At 40.2% G+C, this 15,691-nt stretch overlaps 1 protein-coding gene across 1 annotated transcript; it reads left to right on the top strand.

The window, feature by feature from the left end:
• The first annotated feature begins 2,148 nt into the window (after positions 1–2,148).
• Positions 2,149–15,432, top strand: MIS18A (MIS18 kinetochore protein A). Its single transcript, XM_055313314.1, has 5 exons — positions 2,149–2,494; positions 6,334–6,400; positions 11,134–11,256; positions 13,817–13,913; positions 14,463–15,432. The coding sequence occupies exons 1-5, from the start codon at positions 2,161–2,163 to the stop codon at positions 14,541–14,543; spliced, it is 702 nt and encodes a 233-aa protein (XP_055169289.1). The 5' UTR covers positions 2,149–2,160; the 3' UTR covers positions 14,544–15,432.
• The last annotated feature ends 259 nt before the right edge of the window (positions 15,433–15,691 follow it).

The following is a 15,691-nucleotide window of genomic DNA, read 5'->3' as shown; positions in this document are numbered from 1 at the left end:
ACAAAACCTGGCAACTTAGGTGCAGTTGTTCAACCGACCAATTCTTTTTTTTTTTTTTAAGATTTTATTTATTTGTTCATAGAGACACAGAGAGAGAGAGAGGCAGAGACACAGGCACAGGGAGAAGCAGGCCCCATGCAGGGCGCCTGACGTGGGACTCAATCCAGAGTCTCCAGGATCACGCCCTGGGCCAAAGGCAGGCGCTAAACTGCTGCACCACCGGGGCTGCCCTCAACTGACCAATTCTTATCACCAAGAGAGCACAGTGTGCTGATTGACTCAAGTCTTGGGTGGGGCCATCACTGCACAGTGACAGTGGAAGAGAGATGGGTTACCTAATTGGGTTAAGCTTCTGGGGATCCATTTCTGGAATTGAGAGTGATGTTAGCAGACATGAGGGTTGAACTCAACCTTGTGCAAATCTCTCAGCTGTATAACTAAGAGGAAGGGGTTGGAATGGTTGTTCAGGAAGCACCTGCCACCACTGAGTCCAAGGTCATCTTACTCAAGCATTTGTCCCCACATAAAATATGGTTTTGTGGGGGATCTATATATTTTATATTCATAATACAAACATACTTGTCATTACAGAGGGATTCATTTTGCATTGGGGCCGACTCCTCCATTAGGTACAGTGCCTCGGGCCTGTGCTATTTTTACAGCCCCATGAGGATGTTTTAATTTCTTTTAAAATCAGAAGGAAAAAAAAGGAACTTCAAGGTCAACGAAAATGTTTTTTTTAATATATTTTTAAAAAGATTTTATTTATTCATGAGAGACATAGAGAGAGAGAGAGAGGCAGAGACACAGGCATAGGGAGAAGCAGGCTCCATTCAGGGAGCTGGACATGGGACTCTATCCCTGGTCTCCAGGATCACGCCCTGGGCCGAAGGTGGCGCTAAACCGCTCGCTGAGCCACCCAGGTGTCCCAAGAAAATGTTTTAGTATGCAATATCTATATATTCATCTTTATAGCATTACAGTTGTAAAATGTAATTCGTATGATAAGAATTATTATTATTAATAGGGGAATGGACCTACCAAGGCAAAAGTGCATGGGTGAGAAACTAATCAAGCAGCACCTTTGCATTCCTTCTTTACTGTGATATCCCACCACAGAGTTTAGGTGTTGACGATAAGAACCTGCAGTCTGAGGCAAGGAGATCACCCCTTTGAATTCAGAGGTTACTGCCCACCTGCTCAAAGAACAGATGTGGGTTCTATCAAGGTTGTACAGAGATACTCTTGTGCTTGAGAACAGCAGTCCAGGGAGGTCAGGCTTCCCTGAACACCAAAAAAGTAGGAGGGAAGGCAATTCTCCTCGGATTGGAGGCTAATTAACACGGACACGGCACATTACAGTTAAACTATTTTCAAGCACATTCTGTCCACTTGGTCCTCCGGACAATCCGGGCGCAGTACTGACCCATTTAACTCAGGGAAGGCAAATAGCCTTTCCAGTTTGCTTCACAGCGCTTTGTAGCCCACCCGACCCACTGAACTAGATCTGTGAAGGCAGGGCCCAGAAATCTGTTTCACCCAGCTTGCAGGTGACTCTCAGGCACGCTCACAATTGAGGAGCTGTTGCCCGGAGGCTGGGGGAACGAGGCTGTAGAGAGCAGGTGTGTTCCCAAATCCTCCTCTCTGGGTGGTGCGTGGGGCGGCCTATTCATTTTTTTTTTTAAAGATTTTATTTATTTAATCATGAGAGACACAGAGAGAGAGAGAGGCAGAGACACAGGCAGAGACAGAAGCAGGCTCCGTGCAGGGAGCCCGACGTGGGACTCGATCCCACGTTCTAGGGTCACGACCTGGGCCAAAGGCAGATGCTCAACCACTGAGCCATCCGGGCTGCCCGGCCTATTCATTTTAATAATCAGTAAAGGGGCTCAACACGGCCCCCCCAAGCCTACTGGCCGCCAGATCTGCGGCAGCTCCAACCTCCTAATGATGGAAAATCTGACTCAGCCCCAGAGATCACCCGGTTGGGCTCAGCCGGACAAGGAGCATGCGCACTAGCGGGTTGTCCGCCGTTTCATCTCCCTCAGGCTCCGCCCCCTCAGGCCACGCCCCCTTCCGACCTCCGCCTCCTTGCCCCGCCCCGCGCATGCGCAGCGGCGCATTTCCCGTGACGCTCCGCGGCGCGGGCGGTTTGGAAGAATGGCGGGCGCCGAGTCGTCCGGTTGTCTCGAAGGATGCTCTTCTACGAGCTGTGCGTGTGGCGGCGACAAGGACAAGTGGGGCAGGCGGCTCTCGGAAGACTCGAGCCGTCACCAGCTGCTGCAGAAGTGGACAAGCATGTGGAACAACGTGAGCGGGGACGCGTCGGTGGCCTGTGCAGCGGGGACGCGGCGCGAGGAGACTGCGGAGCCGGCCGAGGAGGAGGAGGAGGACAGGCCACTGGTGTTTCTGTGCTCTGGCTGCAGGCGGCCGCTGGGCGACTCGCTGAGCTGGGTGGCGAGCCAGGAGGACGCCAACTGCATCTTGCTGCGCTGTCAGTTGCCGCGCGGAGGGTGGAAGTGGGGGGTGGGGAGGAACCTGGGGCCGCCTTCTTTCCCGGGTGCAGCAACCGAACGACCGGGGAGGAGAAGGGGTGGGGGTTATTTCGAGAATGCCCGGGGTTTTTACAAGCAGGAAAATCTGGGAAGGTGAGCTGTCCCGGGAAAAGGGGAGGAGGATGGTCACCCTGGCACCTTGGGCTCGCGAGTGATGAGTCCCTTTTCTGGGGTTCCCCGCCCCCCAGCCCCCCAGCCCCCCAGCCCGGAAGAGCAGCGATTCAATCAGCATCTTTGTGAGCATTGCTCAGTAAAAAATGACCAACTAAACCGTAAGCATTTGGGGTATTAGCTAGCTGTTAATTGGTAGTTAGCTAGCTGCCAGTTGGTAAGTAATATTATTATTGGCTTATTTGGGAAATTAAGCTTGTCAGCTACCTGATTCCTGCAGGGGGATGTCAGGATTGATTTTTCTTACCTTATTAGTTGTGTTAGCGGAAGCCTTTCCCCCTCGGAAGTGTTAACAACCATAGAGTTGCCAGAACACGTTACTATCAGAAAAAAAAATTTTTTTCAAAAAGGAAACTTGTAATAAAAGCACCAATAATCCCTTCAGAATTGGGGAGGAAGGAGTTAATAGTAAAAAAAAAATCAAGAAGGTAGCTTGAGTTCTAGCTTCTAACACTAGCTCTGCCAGTTACCTGTATGTTTTCCCACTACTCTCTCATATTGTTGATTGCGTAGTATTTCTTTAGGGGAGCAGTTCACGTGTTTTTCTGAATGGGTGTAAAAATGGCTGTTCCTTTTGGACTTGTGGTTACCAAGATCAAGTTTACGCTCTGAATTCTAGAAATATTTTAGTGGCAGAAATTCACCAGGGATTTATTGACCTATGTGGAATGTTTTCCCTTTTGGGATAGAACATTGAGAAGACAGAAGAACAGCACGTCCGCCAGTTACCTGGAACTTTTTGGGACCTGCTGTTTTCCAAAAAATGCATTCACTCATTGACATTAACTGCTGGGTCCCTTTCGATTGTTAAACATAAGCCTAAGAACATCTATTTCCCGTGGTAATTCATTGGGATTTCTTTGCACCTATTAAAGGATACTGGAGGAGATTAGAGCTGCTGGAGATCTGGCGGCCAGTAGGCTTGGGGAGCCCCTTTACTAGTTATCTAAATGAACACGCCGCCCCACGCATCACCCAGAGAAGAGGATTTAGGAACACACCTGCTTTCTACAGCTTCGTTCCCCCACCCTCCGGGCGACAGCCCCTCAAATGTTAGCGTGCCTAAAAGTCACCTGCAAGCTGGTTGAAACAGATTTCTGGGCCCTGTCTTCACAGATCTAGTTCAGTGATTCTTTGCACTTTAATAGGTGCAGAAGGGTATACAAGTAAAAAAGACTTCTCCCCCAACACTGACACTCATATGCCTTAGTTTCATTTATCCTTCCAGATACCCTTCATGCATGTATGAACAAATTTAATTAAAAAAAAAACCACACTTGAGATACTATTTATGCATTCTTATTTTTAAAAATTGTATATATATTGAATGTTTCCACATGATATTTCTTACATTTTTAGGAACTTCTGGTGTCCTCTTGTTGAGAGGCAAGATTGCATGGTAATGGAGGTTCTGGACTTGCTTATATTTGAATCCTGACCTGCCACTTAATAGCTGTGTATCCTTGGGCGGATTAGTTAACCTCTCTGTGCTTCAGTTTTGTGCTCTGTAAAAGGAGGATAGTACATACATGGGGTAGTTAGGATTAAGTGAGTTACTGTGTATCATGAGCTCAGAATGTCTGGGAAGGGCCACTTAAGTGATTTTTCTAACGGAGAGACTGTTAATCCTCTTGATCTGTATCTGTTGATAGAAGTCTAGATTGTTTTCAGACTTGCTGCCATTAGAACAGCATGCACTTGGGTTGAGATTTTTGATACAGTAGGAGCATCTCTTTTTTAGTAGGCAAGAAATAGTATGTTTGGTGTTAAATCTTTCATTTTGCTTGTACTTTCTATCTTGCCTCTTTTCTATCTTGTCACATGCTTTTTTTTCCTTTTTTTGCCTGTTTTCTTTTTTGTTTTATATATAAAAACACTTATGTTATTTACTTTTTCTATATCAGTTTTTAAATTTTAAAAACTGTCAGCTTTAGACCATTCGATTTACTCCTCCCATTCACCACTACAGCCATGAAAGATAAAGAAATGAACTCTTGGGTTAACTTCCATTCCCTCCGCCTCAGTTTGAGTTAGTTTGATTACTTTTACTTGGTCAAGGTTTGTAACATTTAAGTTCAGTTCTCTAGCCATAGCAGGGTCATTGAGCCTTAATGTAACATTTGCATGATTTTTTTTTCAACTCCAGGACTCTTACTAATACAAGAAAGCTTATTAATTGCTTTCTCATTCCTGAGTTGTTTATTTCTTTAATCGTCATCAGTAGACCCTCCCAACCTCTGCCCTAATTCCCAAGAAAACTTCAAGTTTGAGTGGTTGAAAATGTCTTTCTGTTGTCTTTTACATGAATGACAACTTGACAACATGTACAATTTTGGGATCATGCTCTTTGCTTTTTCCAGGCACCGAGCAGCTAGTTCAAAGGCCCCGAGGCTTGTGTGACTGAAGAGCAGAATGAAGAGAAAGGAGGCAATAAAAGAGAGGAAGGAGGGGGCCAGCAAATTCAGGGCCTTGGAAGCCGTTCTTCAGAACTGGAATCTATTCTATTGAGTGAGGTGTTTAAGCAAGGGGGTGATAGGACCCAGATGTTTCTTTGGAGGAAGCACTGAAGGGAAGAATAAGCATGGATGTGGAAGGTCAGTAGGAGCTAGTGCAATAGTCTGGGCAAGAGGAGGTAGTGATGGCTTGGGAACAGAAGTGCAATGTGTGAGGTGGAATTGACAGGACTTATCAGTGGAGGGGAATATGGGGGATCAGGATGGAGGGGATGAAGAATAAAGGATGATGCCTTGCTTTCTGATTTGGGCAGCTGGGTTGATGAAGGTGGAATTCACCCAGTTCAGGGGGACTGTAGGAGGTGAAATCAATCACTTTGGACATTTTTAGGAGTGATGTCCCTTCTTCATTTCCCTCCATTCCATGCCCCTTCCTTTAGTGTATCTTGGACCTGGACCCTCTGGAAATGTTTCCTGTTCTCAAGTCATGGTCTAAAGGAGAGATTTCTGTACAGGTCCCGGAGATCTCCGCACTTAACATCTAGGGATGTGTACATTGGCTTTTAGCATCTTTCTTGGTTTTATCCCAATTTTATTATACCTTATAGGTATTCTTTGTAGTCTGTGATTGAGGTTCCAATTGTTCCAAGCTTTACTGGCAGTGGAATTTTTCCGCTTAATTTTACTCATTTTATTAATGTCAGTGGTTTTCAAGGAAGAGAAGGAAATAACTTTCATTCTGCCATCGTTTTTCCAGAAGACCTCTGTACATTTAATTTTGAACCACCCTTGTGTATGTGTGACTTTGGGCTGTTATTTTCTCTGGTTCTTTGAGTTATTTTATTTTATTTTTTTATTTTATTTTATTTTATTTTTATTTACTTTATTTTATTTTATATTTATGAGAGACACACACACAGAGAGAGAGAGAGAGAGAGAGAGAGAGAGAGGAGACAGAGACACAGGCAGAGGGAGAAGCAGGCTCCATGCAGGGAGCCCGATGTGGGACTCGATCCTGGGACTCGCAGAACCGCTGAGCCACCCAGGGACCCCCTGGTTCTCTGAGTTCTAAAGTAAAAAATTAGAGGTTCTCTAAGTATCTGCATGTATATTATAGCAAACCACATTAATGAATTATTGTTACTTTGCTCCAGATGTTTCCTGTAATGTTTCTGTGGATAAAGAACAGATACTATCCAAACGTAAAAACGAAAATGGTTGGTGAGTAAGGCTTTTATCTGTGTGAATATGTGTATTAGAGAAAATGTTTACTTTTCAACTAAAAATCTTTAATAAAATCATTACCGGTAAGATTTATTGGGATAAGACTTTATTCATGGTGATCAGTATAGAATCAGTCATTTTAATGTATCAATTCTTGAGTGATGGCCATCTTTTTTAGATATTGTGTTGGAAGAATTTCTAAATATATAAAGTTACATATTGCAGTCTTTTTGGTCTTTGGGCTTAGTGCTAAAGCAAACTGAAAATAAAAGTAGAAAAAGAAAATGTATCATAAAAATCTCAAAGGTGCCTTAGATCAATAGTATTTTTTTTTAATGTCATGTAACCCATAGAAAATGCTAGTATCACACTTATACACATGTACATGCCTCTCTGCATGAGGCCAGAAGCAACCAGCACAGGGGCTCAGTGATCCCAGGCCCGGTGCTGCCATTCCAAGGGTCGAAGGGATCACTCTCTTGGCATTATCTGCCACCCACTGCTACAAGTAGCATCCTCAATAAATTGAATGGGAGGCTCTCCCTTATCTAATTGTTGCCCAAAACGGGTCTTAACCAATATATATGAAGTAACTTTAGGTGATATACAAACAACCAAACAAATTAATAATCATGTATGTTTTTCTAGTGTGTATTTAAAAATACTGGTTTTTCATTTCATTTTATTTTGTTTATTTATTTTTAAAGATTTTATTTATTTATTCATGAGATACACACACACACACACACACACACACACACACAGATACAAACAAGCAGAGGGAGAAGCAGGCTCCATGCAGGGAGCCCGACATGAGACTCCACCCCAGGTTTCCAAGATCACACCCTGGGCTGAAGGCTGAAGGCGCTAAACCTCTGAGCCACCGGGCTTCCCCCGGTTTTTCATTTTAAAGTAATACTGGAGTATCCATCCAAATAAAGTCTGTCTTTCTTTTTCTTTCTTTCTTTCTTTCTTTCTTTCTTTCTTTCTTTCTTTCTTTCTTTCTTTCTTTCTTTCTTTCTTTTTTCTTTCTTTTCTTTCTTTTCTTTTCTTTTCTTTTCTTTTCTTTTAAGATTTTATTTATTTATTCATGAGAGACACACAGGCAGAGACATAGGCAGAGGGAGAAGCAGGTTCCATGCAGGGAGCCTAATGTGACATTTGATCCTGGGACTCCAGGATCGTGCCCTGAGCTGAAAGGAGGCACTAAACCGCTGAGCCACCCAGGGATCCCCCTAAAGTATTATTTCAATGAAAAAATTACTCTGGGATCTCTAGGTGGCTCAGCGGTTGGGTGCCTGCCTTCGGCCTAGGGCGTGATCTGGGAGTCCTGGGATCGAGTCCCACATCAGGCTCCCTGCATGGAGCCTGTTTCTCCCTCTGCCTATGTCTCTGCCTCTTTCTGTGTCTCATGAATAAATAAATAAAAAATCTTTAAAAAAAAAACTCTGTTTAAGGAGAATTAAATTAATAGTAGTACACGTAGTATGTGGATGTGACAGATGTGCTGCAGGTGACCTCAGTTTGGAAAACCAGCCTTAGATATTCTTCATTTGAAGAAAGTAAGGCCTTAGGGAGATTAGAAGTTTGCTAAAGCCACAGGACTTTTTAGTAGTTAGAGCTAGGATGATGCCTGTATCTCTCCTTCCTTCTTGCAAAGTGTTTTTTCTTCTTTCCTTCCCAATTTTAGCCATTTTGAGGCCAATTTCACCATTTTTGCCATATCCATCTATCACATTTGCTATCTTGTACTTCATAGCTTTTATTACATTGACTCAGGATTTTTATTTAATAAATTTAAAAAGGAATCTAATATTACTGCCATATCATTTGCTGTTAACTAGAAGTGGACCACAATGAAAACAGATGTTATTAAACTCTAGCAGAGATGCTATTGCCTGGCTGATCTGAGCCTACGGTCTGTTTTCTCACTGTTAAAAGATTTGCAGCTGTGAGGTTTGTGTTAAAGACTTCCTAGCACTTCTTAAGATTGATAAGAACTGTAAGGGGGCACTGACTCTTACTCTGTGAGCCAGTGTTATTTAGTCCTGTTTATGTGTGTCTCTTGAACCCATCATTTATGCCACACAAATTCAAATTCAGGACATTGACTAAGGTCCCATATTCTACACTTGAGGAGATAACCATATTGCCTTAGGATGCCTGTCCTATGGAATAGTTGCCTGAGCTGCCTGTAGCTGGTCAGCAAGAGCCCTCTGGGGCTCAGAAATGTTTTGTAAAGGTAGCCGTGCTGTTTCCTGGGTTCGTTCTGTCATTTGTTAAGGTTCTCACATCCTTACTCATTTCTGTCGGAAAATCCTCCATGATTTCTGGCACTACTTTCTCAGTATTGTTGTTCAGCGTTAATGGTGAATTCTGGCCAAACCCTTGCCAGTGGTGAAAGCAGAAAGACACTGCAATAATTGTCATCATTCCTTAGATCACTCTGGAAGTATGAATGGGTTTGTGTGTATTCTTCACTGGTGTTTACTTTGATTTTGGTAATTTGGGATAAAACAATGCTACGTTGATCAGTGTGTTTTGTATTTTGGGTTTATTTAAGTAGCTTTTCTTGGCTGATTACACCTACCTTATATGTTAGTTCACAATCTTGGTAATTGTGTATGGCAGCCTCAAGATTATGAGGTTAGAGATGTAGTATGAACATTTTCCTGTACACTCTTCGTAGTATAGATAGGGTTGCCTCCCAGGCTTTATTTACTAAGAAATATAAAATATAAAAAACATATATAAAATATTAAAATATTTAGAATATACATAAAAATATAAAATATAAAAGCATGTGGGAGCTTAATATATGATCAGTGTCATACTATCTAGCTAATTTTATCACTAGTGAGAACTTAAAATTTATTGGGCATTTTGTTCTTTGTTCCATATGTAGATGCAGTAGTTAAGTCTCTTGGTATATTTAAGTAAACAATAATGCAGTCTATAATATGTTGTTTGAGTCTTGGTTGGCTCCATTTTTTCGGTAACAGGAATAGCTATTTAGTTATAACAGGTGGCTCAATATCAATAGGAATTATATAATTCTTTTGAAATAATAACTATCTTTTGGGTTGTATATTATGATCACTAGATTTATGTATTTATTTATTTTTAAAAGATATTATTTATTTATTCATGAGAGACATAGGCAGGGACATAGGCAGAGGGAGAAGCAGGCTCCATGCAGGGAGCCCGATGCAGGACTCGATCCTGGATCTCGAGAATCATGCCCTGAGCCGAAGGCAGGCATCAATCCGCTGAGCCACCCAGGTGTCCCTGATCACTAGATTTCAATCTTCAGTTATCATCAATTTTCTATATGTTGGGATTGTGGTTTATTATAGATATTTATAGAATGGCAAATTTGGATAGATCAGCTTGGCAAGGCATTTGGGTGACTGGATTCTAAGATTTAAAGAAGACATGAATCAACATTGGTAGGGGAGATTATATTCAAATATGCAGAGCCTGAGCTGAGAAATAACTAGAATGAAGGAACAATTATGTAGAGAACTTGAATCATTAAGTAAAATATTTTTGAGTTGCCTATGTGGAACATATCCATAGTGGAAGAAAAGTGTTAGGTCAAAGTATAATTAAAAAGAGAAAGGCAACCCTAACAGGTAGATGAACATGTTAGAGATTTATTTAACTCCTTACTGAGGCAATCAACATGGCAAAGCTGGTTTAGAGGAGGATACTCTCTGTAGAACAAATTTAGTTAATGTCCCACAGGACAATAGAGCCTCAGCCTTTGAAGTTACCTTTTCTACTAGCAGAGAACATTTGTGTCTTTACTAGACTAAAATTATTTATAATTTTACAAATTATTAATTTTACTAATCTTTCTATAAGTTATCATCTAACTTCAGAGAGTCTGGGCCCTAATCAATAGTAACTAGTGAACAACCAGTGTTACCTTCCAGGAGAGCAAAGTATGGCCCATGGGCCAGGCACTTTTTTTTGTAAATATACTTTTATTGGAACATGGACAGTGCCTATTCAGTTATGTCTTGTCTGTGGCTGCTTCTGTGCTACAATAGTAGAGGCGAATCATTGCAACAGATATCACATGGCCTACAAACCTGAAATGTTTGTTCCCTGAATCATTATAGAACAAATCTATCTATGGTCATATTGGACAATATGACATTGAAAGGGCATGTGGAATCCTTACCTTATTTTCAAATTTTAGATACTTCTTCTTAAAACCAGATTGAGGCATTTACATCCTAGAAAAACACCACATCAGTATTCTTTCTTGTCACTTTTCTGTATGTCACTAAGTGCTTCTTAAGGCACTGTAGCCTCGAGGTGACTATCTACATTTCTTTTTTTTTTTTTTAATTAAGATTTTATTTATTCACGAGAGACACAGAGAATGAGAGAGAGATGCAGAGAGACACAGGCTGAGGGAGAAGCAGGCTCCATGCAGGGAGTCTGACATGGGACTTGATCCCGGGTCTCCAGGATCACACCCTGGGCTGAAGGCAGTGCTAAACTGCTGAGCCACCCGGGCTGCCCTTAACTGTCTACATTTCTAATATAAACATTTTACTATCATTTCCCGCCCCCGCTTCTTTATATACATGACTTAGTAAGGTTGGACTGACATATTTTAGCAACTTAAATGTTAAATGTTTATGGATTTTTAACAATGGGATTTTTGTTACAACGAGTTGCTACTTTGCTAAAACAATGGCACTTCTTCATTGCAGCCTTCTGGAGACTTTGTACTGCACAGGGTGCTCACTCAATCTTGGCTACGTATATAGATGCACACCCAAGAATCTAGATTACAAGAGAGACTTGTTTTGCCTCAGTGTTGAAGCCATTGAAAGGTAAGCTTGAGGGCAGCCCCGGTGGCGCAGCGGTTTAGTACTGCCTGCAGCCCAGGGCGTGATCCTGGAGACCCGGGATCGAGTCCCACGTCAGGCTCCCTGCATGGAGCCTGCTTCTCCCTCTGCCTGTGTCTCTGCCTCTCTCTCTCTCTCTCTCTCTCTCTCTCTCTCTCTCTCTCTGTGTCTCTATCAATAAATAAATAAAAATCTTAAAAAAAAAAGAAAGAAAGGTAAGCTTGATAAACAAATGGATATCTCATAACTGATTTCTCAGATAGTTTTTTTGCAGAAAAATTAATATGAAAACACATCCAAACTAAATCAACACTATTTGGTTAAAATATATTTTCAAATAATAATTTCTGACAATAAAGCCAGTGATTTTTTTGTTGTTGTTTTGTTTTGACCTGATGTATTTGGTATTTGAAAATCATACATTCTAAATTATAAAGAGCAAGCACAGTGAGAACATTTTCCAGAGTAAAAAATATGTTCAATTTTTCCTAAAAATTGAATTAATTCAATAGGACTTTTTTTTAAGCAGTTGTGTGGATCAATACGTGTTGTCCATTTTCTTTTCTCCCCCAGTTTTTAGCTGCCTAAAATATCATTAAGAATTAAGAATTTAAAAACTGGTTAGGAGAGAAGTCCCTTTGGTATTCTGGAAAAAGTAGAAATACAAAGTCCAGCTATTTTCATGGGTCTAGTAAAAGGAATCGCCTATTTTTTCTGAGGTATGCGAGGAAGTGCCTTCATTCTCCAAGATTTCTATACAAGTACATGTTCGGAAACAAGGTAAATAGGAGGCTGATGACAGATGTCAGTTAAAGAGTTTCAGATATCTTAAAGGCCTTCTAAATTCATTAGCCTTTTTCAGTTAGAAACACAAAATTGAATAACTCATTTGACCCCAATGTATTTTCACTTATCCTACAAAAGATGTGACCTTCAAGACTTTAAAGATGCTTAAAAACCTCCTATATCAGGAAAGAACAATTTAAGAAGAAAAGAATGCCTATATTTTTCATTACTTGAGGTATTTTGTCACTCCCGTTGAATTCCTTAGATTTTCTTCTGAAAAGATATGACTGTGTTGTTTTTTCCTAATTATGATTTCTCAGCTACTTATTCTTTGATAACTGTAATATGCTACCTTGTTTGAAAGTAGGTGTAGATCAAAATTTTAAACTCATAAACCTCTTACAGTCCTTACACAAAAGGATGATAGAACAGGTATTGCTCATTGTTGTAAGCATGTATGTCTATCTGAAGAGAGATCTATTTTGGCTTAAATATATAAATAGAAGACCCAGGCCTAAACAGAAGCTCCCTTAATCTCCATGGGAATTTTACTAAGATGTGTGAAAATTAAGTGAGGGAAAATATTTCATGAAAGGCATGAAATTCAGTTGGGTTAGTACAAAACTTTCAAAAGTGGTGCATTTCTGTATAAAAGAAAACATTGGAAGACTTTGTTTGCCACACGAGATTATAGTATTGAAGTTGTTTTTTCCTGAACAGCTGAAGTTTAAGGTAAAAGTTACCTCTTAGGGCAGAGTTTTAATGCCAAGGAACCTGGCTGGTTTTAGAAGTGTTTATTTACTTTTTTGTTTAAGACTTTAAGTAGTCTCTGTACCCAATTTCCGCTCAAACTCGTGACCCCAAGATCAAGAGTCACATGCTCTATGGACTGAGCCAGCCAGGCGCCCCAATTTACAGTTTTGTAAATGATTCACTGCCCCTTCATTTCCTTCTTCATCTCATTCTTCCTTCCTAAACTGGATGTTAATTGGCTTCTGCAATTTCACCTCCCATGCAGTTTTTCAGAAATATAATCACTGAGGTGTCCAAAGCAAGCTTGTTCTTATTTGACAAAAGAAGTGACATTGAAGTTGCTACAAGTGATGAAAGACTTAGAAAGAAATGCAAGTTAATCAAGTTTTCTTCGGAGAAATCTAGCACCTTCTTGTTTGCCGTTTAGATTTACTGGGTTAGCAACAGTGGGCCTGTTTTCCTCGTTTGCAGGCCATATTTCTATTATCCCGTATTTTCTACAGCAGAGTGTCTCCTAACCCAGGGACCCGAGCAGAACATAAGTTTAAAGGTAACCGTTGAAGTTGCCAGATCAAAGTCGAAGAGTTGACTCCATCCGTTATTTACTAAAAGTCAAATTTGAAAGTACACATGTTCCCAAAAAGTTATAGAAAGTAGAAATGCAGTGGCTTCTTCTGGATCTTTTTAAACTTTTTAATCATAGAATTTTGAACTATGAGTGTTAATCTTTTGCCACTCAGTTAACAAAAGAGCAAACTTGTTCCAGTAATGAAATGCTCAGAATATTGGAAAATATGTAGGAATACCTGGACAAATCTGTTATGGAGAAAAACATTTTATGTGGCACAACTTCCTATGTAGGTTGCTGTTAACAAAAGTAGTTATTTTGTGTTTACTCAGTACAAATATGTAGTGTAACATACTTAAGAGTTTTAATATTCAATTAACATGAATTTAATATTTGCCTCATTTTCATATTTTAACTTTGTACTGCACTATACTTCAGTTATATCTTAGGATCCTCGGAAAAGCAAATTGTGTCAGAAGATAAAGAACTTTTTAATCTTGAAAGCAGAGTTGAAATAGAAAAGTCTCTGAAGCAGGTAATTCCGTTCTGTACTTTTTATATCTTTGTGTGAACAACTTCTTTTAGTGAGCTCCTCCACAAATAATCCTCAGAATGGCATCTGTTTTGATCTTAGTGCTTTCATGGTAAGAGAGTGCTTATTTTATTTCAGTTGTTAGAAAAGTTGATTTTGGGAGTTAGCCAAACTATAAACTAAGCTAAAGCTTAATCAAAAAAATTATAAGACATTTCATGCCTCAATCAAGACAGTATATATTCTAAAACTAGTAAACTATATTTCATTTGATTCAATTCTCATGGTATAAACAATCTGAGTTTTGAATGTTAACATCTTCTCACAGCCAGATAGGCAGGATACCCATGAGTGTATAAGAGTTCTAGGTTAGAGGTTGAGAACTACTGATAATAGAATTATGCCTTATTTACATAAAATTTAGTTTATGCCTAAATAATTTCATGTGTAATGCATAACATTCATAAATTTCATTAGCAATACATATGCTAATAATTTAATCATGTACGATTTTAATCATGTGTATCTGAAAATATTTTTTCAATTCAATAGATGGATGATGTTTTGAAAGCGTTACAAATGAAGCTGTGGGAGGTTGAATCAAAATTGTCCTTTACCAGTTGCAAAGACTGAAATCTCTTCCAAGCCCCCCACTCTGGACTCCCTGCTGATGGACACTTCTTTCATATGCAGCAATTCTGGTTCTCATTTGATTTCACTTAGAATGGAAGGAATTCCTAAGTGGCCGTATGTATATGTGGTGTTCTCTTGTGTTGACTAAGTGAGAAGGATCTCAGAATTACTTTTATGGATATAGTAAATGGTTAAAAGGATGGCTATTTCCCAAAGCTGAATTTTAAAGTCATTTTATGATACTGGCTGAAACTGGAATTTAGTAGTTTTTGCTTTGATAAGAAACTGCCCTGATTTTCTGAAGTGTTTATTTCTCTTTATTGAATTCATTTCCTTTTAAAAAAAAATTTCAGGGCAGCCCGGGTGGCTCAGCAGTTTAGCGCCGCCTTCAGCCAAGGGCCTGATCCTGGAGACCTAGGATCAAGTCCCACGTTGGGCTCCCTGCATGGAGCCTGCTTCTCCCTCTGCCTGTGTCTCTGCCTCTCTCTCTGTGTCTCTCTTGAATAAATAAATAAAATCTTTTAAAAAAAAACTTCATTCACCTCTAATACCTTGGGAAGTATTTAATAAATGGCAAGAAAATCTTAGAGGTTTTTCCATCCACTGTGTGATTGACTCTCTGAAAACAGATCCATAAAGCTCTCTGAAGAAACTGGTCAGTTGAATTATTTGTCAGAACTGTTTGAAAACTTGCACAAGAGGAGAATAGAATATATTCTAGTGGTAGTAGAATTCCACTTGGTCTGTTTGTTTCCTACTATATGGCCCCCAAAACCTGGAATAATACATCTCTGAGGGTGGGATTCTGTGGAATTTTCAATCTTTGATAATGTGATACTTATGCAACATGTGCTATTTTTAAAAGTGGGAGAATAAAGATTAAAACCAAGTATTTTAAGATTGATTTTTACAAAACTGAGTTGTGATATTTAACTGAATTCAGAAATCCTGATGCCATGACTTCAGCACATTTACTGGTTGTGGTGATGTGGGAGGCCTGCTCAGGAGTGTAAAGGTAACCCCAGATTTCTCCAGGCCCCTTTCTGTTTTGTGGTACAGATGAGGCCACTAATCTGAGTACCAGATTAGTACTCAGTATGTGTGAGTGACAACTCAGTTTCTGCTCAGAAGCTCCCTAATTATTTCTG

The sequence above is a fragment of the Nyctereutes procyonoides genome, unplaced genomic scaffold, assembly GCF_905146905.1.
Source record: "Nyctereutes procyonoides isolate TBG_1078 unplaced genomic scaffold, NYPRO_anot_genome, whole genome shotgun sequence".
Classification (NCBI taxonomy): domain Eukaryota; kingdom Metazoa; phylum Chordata; class Mammalia; order Carnivora; family Canidae; genus Nyctereutes; species Nyctereutes procyonoides.
This window is presented reverse-complemented; position numbering and strand designations above follow the sequence as displayed.

Bases quoted from the DNA above. Each gene is read 5' to 3' on its own strand.
- MIS18A (XM_055313314.1), top strand. From the start codon at position 2,161: ATGGCGGGCGCCGAGTCGTCCGGTTGTCTCGAAGGATGCTCTTCTACG. The intron at 2,495-6,333 runs GTCAGTTGCCGC...ACTTTGCTCCAG, and splicing joins CAACTGCATCTTGCTGCGCT to ATGTTTCCTGTAATGTTTCT. The intron at 13,914-14,462 runs GTAATTCCGTTC...TCAATTCAATAG, and splicing joins TAGAAAAGTCTCTGAAGCAG to ATGGATGATGTTTTGAAAGC.